The 15,837-nt window shown below is 43.3% G+C and overlaps 1 protein-coding gene across 5 annotated transcripts in view; it reads left to right on the top strand.

Annotated features, from left to right (window-relative positions):
* The window catches only part of LOC128461313 (sodium bicarbonate cotransporter 3), a 33,654-nt gene that overhangs the window by 6,830 nt on the left and 10,987 nt on the right, over positions 1 to 15,837 (top strand). For 3 of the 5 annotated variants that reach the window (XM_053446161.1, XM_053446162.1, XM_053446159.1), the window contains exons 2-11: positions 4,321 to 4,402; positions 5,608 to 5,757; positions 6,497 to 6,638; positions 7,026 to 7,186; positions 7,325 to 7,513; positions 12,339 to 12,454; positions 13,241 to 13,398; positions 13,687 to 13,774; positions 14,068 to 14,214; positions 14,549 to 14,655. In XM_053446161.1, the coding sequence (XP_053302136.1) occupies positions 4,321 to 4,402; positions 5,608 to 5,757; positions 6,497 to 6,638; positions 7,026 to 7,186; positions 7,325 to 7,513; positions 12,339 to 12,454; positions 13,241 to 13,398; positions 13,687 to 13,774; positions 14,068 to 14,214; positions 14,549 to 14,655 (1,340 nt within the window). Of the gene's footprint in view, positions 1 to 4,320; positions 4,403 to 5,607; positions 5,758 to 6,496; positions 6,639 to 7,025; positions 7,187 to 7,324; positions 7,514 to 8,532; positions 8,917 to 12,338; positions 12,455 to 13,240; positions 13,399 to 13,686; positions 13,775 to 14,067; positions 14,215 to 14,548; positions 14,656 to 15,837 lie in introns of all 5 variants that reach the window. The other 2 variants (XM_053446163.1, XM_053446160.1) reach the window with 2 other exon arrangements.

The following is a 15,837-nucleotide window of genomic DNA, read 5'->3' as shown; positions in this document are numbered from 1 at the left end:
TAGTTCATAAGCAAGGTCACACAGAGGTCCCACAGAGGTCTCCTGTGTGACCTCAGCACATTAGATTAGAGGAATGGGCCCATGGTAAGCCTTGTGTTTACTCTTAAAAGTCCATGTGAACCGTAAATCCCCGCACATGCATAAAACCTGACACAACTGTGATTTTACCATCTAAGCTGCTGTAAAGACCATGCAGAGAAAATCCTGAAATGCAGAAACACTTACAGTAACGCTTGTTCTTGCCCTTTATCCTTTCCCAGATGCAGCCTGGAAACTTAAGTATATTGCGGAACATTTTGTGTTTTGAATTGATGTGTTCATGGTGTGTTCCCTTTCATGTCATCTGCAAAGTGCACAATAGGCCAGTGTGTTTTTATTGGCCGCTTTATTTATTATTAAGCGAGGCTTTTTCTCAGATGAATGGCCACGGAAATGCTTTTTCATCGGTTCTAGCCAGCTGCGTGAAATGTTGAAGTAAGAGTCTCCACTGTTTGTAAACTGTAGTTGACCATCCTGATGTTGTTTTGGGTATTTCTTTTTTCAGGTCAGTCGCTAATATTAATTTGCAAAACTGTTTAGAAAACATGCAGCTGGTGCAGAGTGTTTATGCTTGTGGTACGTTGGATCAGCTTTAACATATTAAGTTGATAAAGGGCCTACATTTAGTTCCTGTACACCTCTGTATTGTGAAAGATAGCTGTGAAAAAAATCACCACCGAGTGAGACATCTTAGTGTTTGGCGACCTATCACTGTCAGGGATGGCATCCTCGAATCTGAAGATATAAATAATCTAAGATTAAAGACTCAGTGTTGTTTAACTTTGACCTTCAGTTGTGAAATGACTCGTCGCAACATAATACAAATGAAGTCATGACTATGGCAGACCTTATTCTACAATCAAGAGACCACAAATGTATTTGTCAATATTTTACAATACACAGTTTTGATGATGATTCTGGGCTGAACATCATCATGACTGTCAATCAGCTGGTGAGGGACGATCAGACATTCTTATCTCACACCAGAGGTGAGGTTCAATCATTTCACATTCTGTCTAACGCATCTTTCTTCCCTATATTGTAACGGGCCCTTGAGAATATCCAGACTCTCGACCAGACGCGGCCAGTGACACATCTGCCTTCTGTCAACAGCCCTCCATTGATGTATGGTGACTTGGTTCTTTTTAAGCTTCTGCTCCTCAGTCCCTCCCCACTGGCACTGTCCAGCCGCAGCTGTGCTTTGTGGGTATAATGGCCGATTGCCTCCCTTGCCTTCGGACTTTGCGAGTGACAGTCTGTTTTATTTTATTTTGGGAACTATTTGACAGGTTGAATCACGTGTCCTTAAATTGTACCAAGCAATGCAGGGTTGAGGGCACGACAGAGTTAAACATGTGTGTGTATATGTCACCTAACAGGCACGACAACGGCAAATGCAGACTACATGAAACTGGATGTTTGTATGTAAACAGGTGTTTATACAGTGGAGTTCACAGATTTGTGTAGTGGTATTTTAAGAAGCTTAGGAATAAGTCGATACTCACGAATCAGCCCTAGTTTCACACCAGCTTTGTCTGACCTGCTCGTAAACATGGGTTCATGTGATTCTTGGAGACCGGTGGGTGTGACTGAAAATGGGTTTGTAGGAGATTGTCCAATTCACAGGATTTAACAACGACAGGAAAAGTGTGTAAAGTTCAAGTGGCGCTCTGGAGTCTTGTTTCCCTTCCAAGTTAACATCTTCTTCTTCTACATGTGTGAAACCCCCTTTTTCCTCCTAAGATATTCCTATTCTCTTTGTTTTTTTTCAGTACTTGCATCCATCACGTTTAAAAAACCAAATCAGATGCGCGCCCACTCACTCATGGTGAATTCTCTGGACATGTTCCTTCTGTATTCACACGTGGGCCTGCTGGGACATTAGCATTCTCACGTCCAGTACATGTCTGATGCAGTGTTGATTTCCTCTCTTTGACGCAATTGCAGCCGAGAATGTGTTGGATCTGAACTCCTTGACAGTTTCCTGGGCTTCTTGGCTACAAATGACCCCCCCCCCCCACACACACACACACACACACACACACTCACCCTCTGTCTGCTGCTGGAGGAAGAACTCCAGCTACTGGTTCGGATTCATTTCTCACCGCTCCTCTCTGCAGTCGAATTATTCCCGCTCCTCATCAAGGCACTGTCACAGAACAACCCTGCTCATTATCATGCAAATCCACAAGCATCTGAAGAACGTGTACACACACGCACACAGGCTCGCACACAGGCTACAGGCAAAGACAAGTGCACACACAAACACAATCCCAGATGGCTTCCGTCATCCTACTTCTAACGAGAGAATGATTATGCAAATGCACGTTTGGAAATCTATATGTCATGGAGGACCTATTCAGAGTTGTCAGTCACTAATGAAACAGGGAGAGGAGGAGACAGACGTAGAGGACGTGCTTTCCATCAGAATGACTCTTCAGTGTGGTCAGTGGCGGTGACGGCACATTGTGGCCCGAGCCTGAGACACAACCAGAGGCCCTGATATCAGCCACGTATCACGTATCCTTTCATCATGTGGTGAACATCACCACCTTTTGTTTTCCGCTCTCTCTCCTGCTTAGCAGCAGTGCCCCTCTGTGATTGGTCGAATGGATTTAAAGGATCCTCCAATCGGGGGAGATGCTTGCCTCAATGTGTTTGTCCACAAAGCAGAAGAAGAGCAGAAATGTTTATTTTAAAACAACATGGTTAAAAGACTCAATGTCACATGTTTAAAAACCCAGAGATGCAGACTCAGTATGGGCTCACTGTTGTGGGTGGTGGAGGGAGTGGGTGAGGAAGTGCAGTATTTTGAAGAACAGATTCTGCTTCCCTCATTACTTTGCAGTTCTGGCTGGAGTAACATCTGTATGAATTGGTGTATTCTGGTGGTCGACCCACAGCGACGTCACCCAGCACGTTTACTTCAGTCTTGGCCGTTTGCAGCAGTAATAGGAGACAGTGTTTCTAAATGTTGTGGCACTTCAGGGCAGAGAGTCAAGGGACCACTAATAACAAGGACCACATGTTTGTGATTGGATTATGTGTCCGTGTGTGTGTGTGTGTGTGTGGTAGAACCAGTGCGTGTTTTGAACTGGAAGCTCTTTTCTGTTGATGGTTTAGTTGAAAGATTAGAGATTTGGATTACTTCAGGTTAAAGGTGTAGGTTAAGCATGTACAGTTCAAGGTTACAGTTTCCCATACGTGTGTGTGTGTGTACTTTGTGAGGACCATTTTGAGCCTACACTACAGTGAGGACATTTTGGGAAAGTGAGAACAGTCCTCACTTTCTGACCCACTTTTAATGGGCTGTTAAGACTTGGTTTTAGGGTTAGAAAAAATGATATTAATTCTAAAGAGGGGGCAGAGGCAGCTGGCTAACCTGGTGTGTTAGCATATGTGTGAGTCCAGCACAAGGGGCTAGGTGTGTACGCGTGTGTTTGGGTATTGTAATTATTGTGTTGGGGCGTTAAAAATTCATAAGGAATATTAATAATGTTGTTTACCTTTGCTGGCGGGCATCATCCTGACGGATTTATGTCTCATCTAATTGGATCTTTCTCTCTCTTGATGTTTCCATAACATTGATACTAAGCAAAATATATCCACAAAGGTCACAACCTCTGTTTTTTAATGAGCATAGCAAACCTCTTGACATTGCCATGAAACTCGACCTTTGTTGCCTGAACCTTTACACTGGATATAGTTTCCAGTACAGACTAATTCGTTTGTGGAAACCAGCTCATAGATAATCCTTCACGAGTCAATGTCACATTGTACAAGCGCTTGAGGTTGTAGATAATTTATTCAGGTATCACATCTTCTGCCAAATTGAACCAACCTGTCAGCTTGTTTTCTTTGTTACTCAGCTGGGCCCAACCCTAGAGCTATGGAGTCATATAATCTGGTTGTAAATATACAAATACAAACAAACAGGGCTCAGTACTTGAGGATTGTGATGTCTGGTGCTTTTGGAGAAAGGTTGTCACTCGGACGGTGGAGCTGTCCGTGGTCCCTGTGTCTGTGGCCAGGTGGATTCTCCCACTTGACTTGATGATGAGTCATGATTCCTTTACATTATTATATTACACACAGTCACTACATCTCGCACTGACAGATCCCACATGTGTGATTTAGGTTTTGAAAGGTAGAGTTTTTAAAAGTTGGATCAAAGCTTGATTTAGATATTGTTTTTATTATCATTGTGTTCTATTACAGTGATGCTAGCTATTGACCTGACGTATTTTTAAAATCTTTTCTGTCTCTCATTGTCATTCTCAGGGTCTAGATGAAGAGGCGATAGTTGACCATGGAAAGACAAGCTTCACCACTCACTCCAACTATGAGACGGAAGATTTGGAAAGTAAGTTTAAAGCCATCTGGGGGGGGGGGCGGGGAAAGACTTTTCTTGTTGCTATGTTCATTTTTCAGTGATCGGAATGAAGGATCCTAAGAAGGATGAAACATTTGCTAGTTTGCATCATGCAAAATCAATGCAAATCATTCACTTGTTGCTGATCAGATTTAAGTCTCAAATAACCAGATTTTGAAGCAGGAAACAGAAATGATTCAAACTAAAACTTTGTTGACTTACTGAAGCAACATGTCATTTAAGTTGATTTAAGTTTGTGTATTATATGTAAAGAATATTACACTTTCTTGACATTTTGAATTAAAACTCCCTTTATATGAATCTACCACCCCTCATGTCCTCCTCACTTTACTCAATTATATCTCCTTTCATCTCATTCTTCCCTTTGTCAAACCCATGGAGAACTCGGCTTTCCGTCCAACTACACCGTCACTTTTCTTCCTTGCATCCTCTTTCATCTCCTGTATCCCCTTTCATCTCCTGTATCCCCCCCTCTTCCTCTTTCCTCCTCTCCATCTCTGTTTTGCCTCATCTGTTCAGCTCATGTCTCTCACTGCCTCCTCAGAGCGCCGCATCCTGGTTTCAGTCCTCCTGGGCTTCCTCTCAAATCATAGGGTGAAAAAATCATCTGTGAAAAATGATTATTGGCAGCGTTATGTAGAACAAAAATAGGGCGTTCGCATCTCAGAAAACTCTGTTCCTGTGAGGCAGCGATGAAGGGAAGTAGATTAAACATTTGGAGGAAATCGGAAGGGTGAAAAAGTTAAATGCTGTTCTCTGGTTTCCTTCGAGTAGATATTCAAGAGCACTCAAAAGGAGTTTTTTGTACTTTATCTCAAATGGGAGTGGGTTTATTTTACTGTAATTGTTAAAGTTTATCCCTGGAACTTTGATAACTTTTTCATAAAGTTTGTTGTATTTCATAAGTGTATCTATTGCCTTTAAAATACAATTTATATCATATTGTTTATCATTTTTTTAATGCTGAGCGGGAATTCTCTACAATAAAAAAAAAAAAAACGTCAAACCCATGAATACTTAACTGTAAACCTTCCTCTATGCCATTATACCCCTTAATTTTCTTGCAAAGAACTATTCCTGTTTTTCTTTTTCTCCTCTCCATTTTCATTTTTCTGGTTGTGTGACAGCTGGTCTAGAAGGAAAGCCGTCTGAATTGTGTCTTTCTTGTCCCCCAGGCCACAGAGCCGTGTACGTAGGTGTCCATGTTCCTCTTGGAAGAGAGTCCAAGCGGAGGCATCGTCACCGAGGACACAGACACCACCGGAAGAAAAGAGAGAGAGACGCTGAGGAGGGGAAGGAAGATGGCCGGGAATCCCCATCTTATGGTTAGACACTGTTTTTAACCCCAAGCATACAGTGGAAATCCCCCAGACTGTTTAACTAAAGAAACACTTCTTCAGTTCTACCGTCTTCTGTTCAGGACTCTGGACTCGTCTCAGATAATAAACACAAACCCTTTCAGTCCATAGTTTTAAGTCAGAAGTATCAGCATCATGGTTTATAAGAGGAATATTCAGTTAAAAGATTGTTTTTGCGCCCACACAGTTAGACCTAATGCCGGAGCCAAAATATTATCTCATAGCCCAAATATAGCAGAGACATGTTCACTTATATCTTCAAATCATTTCCATTTATGTCTCCCAGTGGCATTTTATTGAAATATGTCATATCCACTTCCGTTTACTCTCTGGTTCCAGATGTCCAGATATCTGCTATCTGATTCATTCAGCCATCAAAATGTGTTTACATTTACAGAATTCCCAACTAAAAGCATTGTGTGTATTTAAGCCAACCAAAAAAAATACACTTCCTCCCTTAGAAACAATTCTGAACAGTGTTATTTGCAACCATTTGTACTAGTTTAACTTCTTCTATGTTGCATTTCCTGGCACTTTGCTGCATTTCTTCTAATCTGTGAAATAGCGTTAAACCATGGCCTGTGTGTCATTTCGCCCAGGTCTCCTCAGGATACCTTTAATAACGCCTAATGCTTTGATTTATTAAGCTGTTATCACTGTGAACAATATAAATCTGATCTTTGTCCTATGCACACCCTGTGTCCAGACACTCCCTCCCAAAGGGTCCAGTTCATCTTGGGTACAGAGGACGATGACCTGGAGCACGTCCCCCATGACCTCTTCACTGAGCTGGACGAGCTCTCCTTCAGAGACGGCAACAATGCCACTGAATGGAAGGAGACTGCCCGGTCAGTAAAACAACTTCTCTTAGTTCTGTTTACTGTATCTCTTCGAATGTGCAGTAATACCGAAATATTTTCATTCTGCTTTTATTCCCCACAAGCATCAACTCACCGGGGAGCTTTTTAGTTTTATTAAGAACTTTGAGTTTTATTTTGTAGACGTGTCTTTGCTGGTATTTCAGAGGTTGTTCCCATCCATAAAAACTGTGTGTAGTAAGGGACCGATTTTAGATTATGACTCACTCAGTTTGCAGCTTTTCACTGTGCGTCCCGAGAAGTGAGATTTAAATTTGTCATTTAACTGGGGAAGTTGAGACGGAACGACATGTTCTTGAAAGATAATGCACTTTTTTTTTATAATTATCAACTATTCTGTTTCTCTGTTCTCTGCAGATGGCTGAAGTTTGAGGAGGATGTGGAGGATGGTGGTGAGAGGTGGAGTAAGCCCTACGTGGCCACACTGTCGCTACACAGCTTATTTGAGCTACGTAGCTGTATACTCAACGGCACTGTCATGCTGGATATGAGAGCCAACACTATCGAGGATATCGCAGGTACAGCGAATGGATGAATTTATCATTTATTATTAAAAATCGAATAATTCGTTAGTCTAATGATATCATTTTCAATGCCCCATTCATGACTTGAATGTTCTCTGTGTGCGTTTGTGGTCCTGCTTTCGCCCGACTCAGACATGTTGATAGACAGCATGGTGGCGTCGGGCCAGCTGAAGGAGGAGCTCCGTTTCCAGGTGCGAGAAGCCATGCTGAAGAAGCACCACCACCAGAACGAGAGGAAGCTCAGCAATCGCATCCCTCTGGTGCGCTCCATCGCTGACATAGGCAAAAAACACTCTGACCCGCTCTTGCTTGAGAGAAACGGTGAGATTCCTAGTGACGCACTCGCATTTCTTTTTCCTCCACTCTTTTAAACCACCCCCCCCCCGAGAACTGTCACTAAAAATTCCCTGTTCAAATCCCTCAATGCCAGCATAGAAGGTGGAAGGTAAAAGTGAGTAAAGTCTGGAGAATGATCCGTATTGAAGCGGTCGGTTCCCTTAGCGAAAGAGAAATCTGGGTGCTAATGATTGTGCTATAACCTGTATTGCTGGCCTGGCTTTGGGATTTGACCACTGAGTGTTTTCATAACCTAAGGTGATCATGACATATTGCTTAATCTGCATTGTGTGTTTTTGACTGGGCATGGCCACAGTGGTGTTAACGTATGTTCTGCATTTTATGACCTTGGGCTTCGGCCGGAGGGTTAAAGAATGAAAGGAAATATCACATTCCCCACTTCTCTCTCTCTGTGTGTGTGTGTGTGTGTGTGTGTGTGTGTGTGTGTGTGTGTTTTTCTCGCTGGGCTTCCACTGTCATGTCATTAAACCTGAAATGCAGTTGTGAAAGGTTCTACATTAATGGTCGGTGATGGTGGTAGTTGGAGTGTGAAAGTTGCGTTTCCTGCACCGTGATTTACGACTGTCTGCAGTGGAGCACATGTTTGCTTACGGTGCACTGACATTGTGTCACCCTCTCCTGCATGCAAGCTGAACTCAGACCTGTGCCTCAGTTCAGTCACGCCACGCGATTGGTTTGTTTGGAGTTGAGTAACACAGTGGTGCAGATCCTCCCACATGCATCACAAACCCATCCTTAGTGTCCCCTGCTCTCACCCTCGCTTTCTGCTCACGTTTCTGCAAAGCACAAATCTCTCAGGCTCTGCCACGCTCTTGCTGCCCCCCCCCTTCCGGCCCTGTCCCCAACCAGATACCATTTCTGTGATGTGTTCCTACTTCATGTGTTTTTTCTCTCGGCTCCATCCCTTATTCCTTTTCCTTCTTTCCCCTCCTGTTCTCTCTCCCCTCTCCTCTCCTTTCTTTTGCCATTGTCTCCTCTGTTAGGAGAGGGCCTGTCCTCTTCCCGTCTTTCTCTCCACAAGACAGGGGCATCCTCCTCTGTCTCCAACCTGTCCCAGAGACGAGAGTCCCGAGTCTCCGTCCTGCTCAACCACCTCCTGCCCTCTTCTTACTCCAACATTGGGTCCACCCCAGGTCTCTCGCCCCTCTCCACCCCACAAAGTACCCCTTCTTTCTTCCGGCGCTCCGCCCAAAGCCCGCCACGCACCCGTGGCACAGGCCCTGGCCCTCATGGCATCCCAGAGGTGGTGGTTTCGCCTCCCGAGGATGACGACCCACCGAACTCTACAGAAGACGAGGCGGCATCGCCACGGCTCAGCCGACGAGCATCCTCGGCATCCCAGGGCCTGGAGATGCTGCCCTTAGAAGGCAAATATCTGTGTAGCCTGCCAGTGTGAGTCACGGCTTGAACAGAGAACACTAGCACTAGCATGAAAGCTCTGCTCCCCGTTAACTTGTATTGCTCCAACCATGCGGCCATCTCATCAATAACCCACAGCAAGGCTCAGTTGCTAAGACACTCCCCCCACTGTTTAATATCCACAAAGTTTCTCACAACTCTCTCCTCCGCCTCCTGATTCTTGCTTCTCTTCCTTCTCTGTGTCTGTCTATTCCACTGTCGCTCTTGCTTTCCTGAAAACTCCTTATAGCTCCCTTTGACATTCAAAATCGGTCTCCCCACATATAAGACATTCCTCAGCATCTTTGCCTTGCTGGGCCCTGTCCCCGTCCACACCCCCTTCATTGTGATTGCATGGTCGCCTTAGAAATATTCTGGTGTGTCTGTCGTACACTTCATCGTGCGTCATGGGATGTTTTACTCTATGTTAAGCTTCTCATTCAGGTCGTTTCATGTAGGACCTGTTAGGAGGAATCCCTTGATCACATTGTTCCTTTATGCCACTTGACATTCTGAGGCATTTAAATCTTAAGTGAGGGACAAAACAAAGTGGTGAACTATTAAAGGACAATGTACAACAGTTTTGAAGCATTCACAGGGAAACGTGACCCATTTTTCTACCTTTTTAAAGTTCACCGTTGATGAACTTGGCTCAGGCAGTTTAAAACTTTCGCTTAGATCATTAAAATAGTCTTGAATCTCCACATTTTGCTTAAACTCCAGGAGGTTCATTCTTCTAAAGCAAAGCTGCTCTGGTTTTACTTGTTGAGTTTCTCTCTCACTGTAGATTATCATTAATTTGAACGACTGGCTGCTTGCTTTTAATGCTTGTGTTGTGTTCATTGGGGCCTTTTTGGTAGATTGCAAACATCAAGGCCCACTTTATTTTATACATAATTGGATTGGGCATTTAATTGCTGCAGATAGCTGCTCATGACACCCCTAACTGTGAAGTCATTAAGCTTTTGTAATGATGTTTATAGACCGATCTAAAACATCCTTTCATTTTCATCCTCGGGTGCCTGTCTCATTTCAAGTACACACAAATACGACATTCATGCAACTTGTTCTTTTCCCATCGGATCATTTGGCTCCCCTGCTCTTTTTCTTCATCAACTCCTGAACAAACATTCTTTTACCCGAATGCTGCGACGGCATCGTGTGCCAGCAGCCCGAGACCGGGGGGGGGGGGGGGGGGCGTGTTGCTGCTATCACAGGGGCAACCACAGTGACTTTTTGTTCTTCCCAAACCAAGCCATGTCAGTTTATAATTAGACTGTGTGCTTGTGCTTGTGCTTGTGCCGTCTGTTTGCTCCGCTCTGGGAATGGCTCCATTTCAAAGTGTGGGTCATTAAAAGCAGTGATCACTTGGCAGGAGTTGAATCTGAAAGGTTGGGGCGGTCTTATTATAGCTGACGAGCTTCTGTAATTGTACCCCTTCTAGGAAAATACACAGTGTTTCCCAAGAGGCACGCATCTGACATCAGCGTGTGGGTTATTCAAGGTGGGGGGGTGTAAGTCTAATCGTCACAGTTTAATAATTTGCTCTGTAAGTTTACAAATTGAACTGTTGTACATCACCGGTGACTAGTATTTGTTAAACAGGGATAAAGTGTTTGACAGGAAAATGTGTCACGGAGAGGAATTTGCCTGGATGCCAAAAATAGCAGGCTTACAGGTTCCAAATAGACGGCTGTGCAGCGACATGCTGTAGATCTTCTTAAAAGTTATTTGACGTGCATGTGAATAGGACTGACTTGTCCATGGCTTATTTATACATAATCAGGCAGTGAACACATTGACTGTGAAGTCCTGTGTGAAACAGATCTAATCAGAATAGTGGAGAACTGATTACTAAATGAAGAGCTGTAGATTACCGGCAGTAGATCACTAAACACATCCCTGCAGCTACTAGACAGATGTACTTTCTAAAGTGAGAATGAATGGTCCCAGTGCTACCAGCCCGATATTTATTCTGCTAAATTGTTATTGGGTTGACTCTCTTGTTTTCCCGTTGCATATGAATGAGAAGTGTGATACCACTGTTTCAAGGGTTGGTATGAGGGAGCATTCCAGGGCTTAGCCTTCCTGAATGAAGTTTGTTTACTGACACAACCTTAGATAATCCCTCCCTTATTCCAAGAGGCTTTGTGGGGTATGTGAGCAATCATGCTCCTGTTCAGCAACCGCAGCTACCCAGCATCCACAGGGTACAGTTCAAAGGCATGGCTTACTGGCCAGTATGCATGCATGGAGAAACGGCACATTAAAATTGAGGATTATTTCTAGATGAGATTGTGTCACAATACTTAAACTGTTGTAAATCTATTTCGTTTTTCTTTTTCTTCATGGGAAAAAATTGAAAATTGAGAACACATGTGGTAAAACCTGGTAAAAGAAGCGTTACTTCAGAGTTTCAGGGAATAGTGTTCATATGCTATTCTCTGATCCAACACATTACTCCCTCATTTCATCTCCCGCTCTCATGTCCCCTCGAGTGCTAGCGTTTCCTCTGTCTGGCTCGGCTCAAATGACTTAAGCGGTGTTGAAGCGTGTCGGCAATTTTCGCAGTTGTCGGGAGGAAGGTGAATCGTCAGGCATATCAAACAAGTCCACTCAGATATAGCTCAAAGCTGACATAACTTCAAGCTAAGCAGGACGGACTTAAGCACCAGAGTAATGAGCTTAACACGCAGGAATCAGACGGCAAACAGAGCTGAGTCCAAAATACCTTCAGTGGAGCTGAGCCATCACAGTGGGCTGAGTCCTGTAGGAAACCATCACATAAAGCTGGTAACGGTGGTGGTGGAAAAGAGTCATTACACTCGCAGCCAAATATGTAAAGTTTGAAAGTCAGTCTGATCACAACTGTATTTTATCTCAGTCAGCTCCTGGTATGCAGTTCACCACCTTGTACAAGAACAAACTGGTTCTCTTCCCATTCATGTGTAAAGAAATTTGCAGGATAAAGTTTTGGTCATTTGATTGGATCTCAAAGCGAATAATGGAGAAATGAACTGGAGGTATCCTGGTTTGTAGAAGCATCATCCAGGGTTGAGGAGTGTAATTAACTGTACATCTCTAATATGGTCACATTTCTTTACATTTTAAATGACCAAAGAATATATTAAAATAGAAAGTTTTTATTTTTAAAGGTTAGATTACCCAGAGAGATAAACGCCTGTTAAACTGCTTCTAACTTTTTTCTATTTCTTCCTGATTTAAAATCTGATTAGGGAGAAAACGAAAACAGACAAATGACATTTAATAATGACATCACGTTTGGTATTTAATCGTAAACCACACAGCTTTTCGCTATCCTTACACACTGTCCAACACTGTTCTGTCTCTCCCTCTCCCCTCCCCCTCCCCCTGCTCCTGCTCCTCCCAGGACCCATGGCGTCTCCGAACTCCTTCCCAAACAACCTGGATGGCAATAAGCCGGTGGAGAGGAGGCCATCCAAAGTAGGGGTCAGTAGAGAAAGCAGCAGTGTCGACTTCAGCAAGGTAACCTAGCCACAGTACTGAGCACAGAAACTGTCTCTCATGGTGGAGGGGCCCGTGACCAAGTCCATCTGTGTTTTGCTTCAGTTTCTGGACGTTCACAGTCATTTCAGTGGCCTGAGGTTGAGAGCCCATGTGACATGACACATCGGCCCTTTCTTTCTGGGCTCCATGAAGAGCAGCTTCAGTCATTGCTTCGCCTGCAACAGACTAAGAATTGATAATCAAATTAAAAGTCTAAAGTGCGTTTGTGTAACTGTGTTTAGCTTTGAAAATTCCTCCCTCTCATGGCCGTCATCCATCCGACCATTTTTCAGTTGGTATTCTGTAAAAAAATGGCATCCATTATGTGATGCATTGTTTTAGCATGAGTCACAGGATGAAAAAGAGGGATGAAGACACAGTATTTGCTACATAGAGATTTTTTTTTTTAATGTTCCCCCTCTCAAATCTGTATATAGCCTTTGTACTCGAGAGATATTTATTCAGGGAACAGGATGAGAAATGCATCACTGCCACAGACAATCTTTGCTCAGTACTATGTAGTTCTTAGGATAGCTACTAACTCGCCTCATATCATTTGCTATCATAGCTAACGACCTGCTGCCATCCTCTACATTCTTCTTCTCTATCTGCATGTGTAAACTTCTGTTGCGCTTCCCGTGACCTGAAGTCTCTTATTCTTTAGCACAACTTTCCTCTTCTTGGTCTCAGTATTTGCTCTGTTCTCTTATTAGGGTTTGACAACATCTCTAATTCCTCAATGTCCTTGGTTCTTTACGGTTTTAGGTGGACATGAACTTCATGAAAAAGATTCCTCCGGGTGCCGAGGCTTCCAACGTGCTGGTGGGAGAAGTGGACTTCCTGGAGAAGCCCATTATTGCCTTTGTACGGCTGTCTCCTGCGGTCCTTATCACGGGCCTCACAGAGGTGCCTGTCCCCACGAGGTACACTGAATAGGAACTGAATGATATCATCATCAGACTTTATTAGAGTTATCAGACTACTAGCCTACCAGAATGCAGGTATCATAATATTTGAAAAGTCCTCTTTGCACAAGTTTTACATGAAAGAAACTCATGAATACACACAAGGCAATTTAAGTGAGGAACAAAGAAATTGATTTAACTCCACAGTGCGTCATTAAGTGAATAGTTTTTTTGTTGTTGTGATGAGTGTTGTAGTTACTGTGGTTTTTCGGTGAATTTGAGTTTGACTGTGTGTCCTGTTCAAAGGTTTCTCTTCCTGCTTCTGGGTCCTCACGGCAAAGGGCCACAGTACCATGAAATTGGCAGATCAATGGCCACACTCATGACAGATGAGGTACGAGCTAGAATCGAATTAGTATTTATTAATTTGTATCTTGACAATCGCCTCATTAAACTGTGTCAAAGGAATTATCAGATTTTTTTTGGTGGATTTAAGATGCATGATGGGGAGAAAAAGAAAAGACAAATTACATTTAATAATGATATCACGTTTGGTATTTAATCGTAAACCACACAGCTTAGTGTTCTTTTCTTTGCTGCACTGCCCTCGCTCTTGCTTTCGTTGTGAATAATTTAACTTGTATGTAGAGATACATTCAATAACTGCTACTAATATTGATTTTGTAGATTTTCCACGATGTGGCGTACAAAGCCAAAGACCGAACGGATCTCCTCTCTGGTATTGACGAGTTCCTGGATCAAGTGACTGTCCTGCCTCCTGGAGAATGGGATCCCACGATTCGGATCGAGCCCCCAAAGAATGTCCCATCTCAGGTCAGTGGACTTCCAAGGTCAAGGTAGTGTTAAATAACCTTAAATTACAATGTATCACAAACCCTTAGAGATTTCCCTTGCTGGGATTGATGCAGAAATCCTTACCCAGCTGCACACTAACACAACAGACACATACTTGACCTTGAATGGTGTATTTACTGTAAGTCTGGTCCCAAATACTGCAATTTAGAAGTTGATTTCACTTTGTTTATTTCAGTAAATATCAATATAGTCCCACACAGAGTGCCCTCTTATGGATTAAAAGCATCATGGCAGTGAAGGGATTTCAATGCACGGAGCCATGTTACATATATAGACGTCTTTTGATCTGCAGATGAAGAGGAAGATTCCAACCACGCTCAACGGGACTGCGTCTCAAGCCGGAGACATGGAAAAGGAAGAGGAACATGAATCAGGACCTGAGCTGCAGAGGACGGGGATGTGAGTGTTAACTACTTTAAACAATCATTTGTTAAAGCAGGAGGACATCACTCACTCGAATAATTTCTAAAACCACTTGAGAATTGTGTTGACAAAGAAACATTTGATAATTAAATGCATACCCTAGTGGAATTAACCAGTTCATTATTCAGTAAGTAGACTTGTGTAATACATCATGTAGATCACACTCAGACAAGGGGCTGGTGACAACAAGAGCGGCAGGAAAAAGCTCATTTAAGAGACCGATGACCTCATTTTATCTTCTTCAGTTAAAGACACTTATTTGTAACAAGAATAATGAAGATGATGATGATGATGAGATTAATCACAAAGGAGTAGCTGAGGGATATTTGCAATATGTTTATCCCAACCAGTAGACAGCATTCAATTTTTCAATCAGAGAATTTGGATTCCTCACACATCACAAGCCTCGAATCGTAAAATCGATGATGTGTGCAGATGTTTTTCTGCCGCGCAGAACGGACTGCAGATGCTGACATTTATGGATATCTCCTGCTGGGTCTCTGGAGTCCTGTCCACACGGCGAGGACAATGTGTTTATTTTAAAACCTCAGACAGACTCAAGCACTCTGCACACACAGACACAAACACACCAGTGGAGAGGCCCTGTATTATTTACAGATTCACTCTGCGTTTCACCGCTACTGTGAGAGGGAGCTATTCTGGGATGGAGGCGTGTGGGGAGTCGCAAGCAGCTAATTTAAAGAAAAGCTCCGAGAAAATCAGGGTTCACAATAAGAAGAGGCAGAGAGAAAGGAGGTTGTTGAAGCAGGAGATAGATGAATTCCAGAGGTGTCTGGTAAAAGAAAATGGAAGAAGACATCACAGCCGAGCAATTGTTCAGGTGTCACAGAAGAGGCAGGGGGGGGGGGGAGGAAGATATGCAAGGTGAGAATGGATTTATTAAACAAATCTCTCCAAGGCAAAGTTAAAAAATAAAAGCAGAACCAGAGAGAGGAAGTGTGGATAGGGAGTAAATCTGTAAAGTACATCCAAGGCAAACGGTGTCTGGATCTAATTAATTTGGACTCGTGAAGCAGGATCACGGTGCCCAGTAGCTTCTGGTGGTGGACATTAATAAGATTCAAATCACAGTCAGAACATTGGCTGAGCTCCCAGCAAATGAAAAGAATTGTTGTTCAGGGAAACAACCTGAGGCAA

This window comes from Pleuronectes platessa, chromosome 18 (genome assembly GCF_947347685.1).
Source record: "Pleuronectes platessa chromosome 18, fPlePla1.1, whole genome shotgun sequence".
NCBI lineage: Eukaryota > Metazoa > Chordata > Actinopteri > Pleuronectiformes > Pleuronectidae > Pleuronectes > Pleuronectes platessa.
The sequence above is the reverse complement of the archived record's forward strand: the minus strand, read 5'-3'. Positions and strand labels throughout refer to the sequence as shown.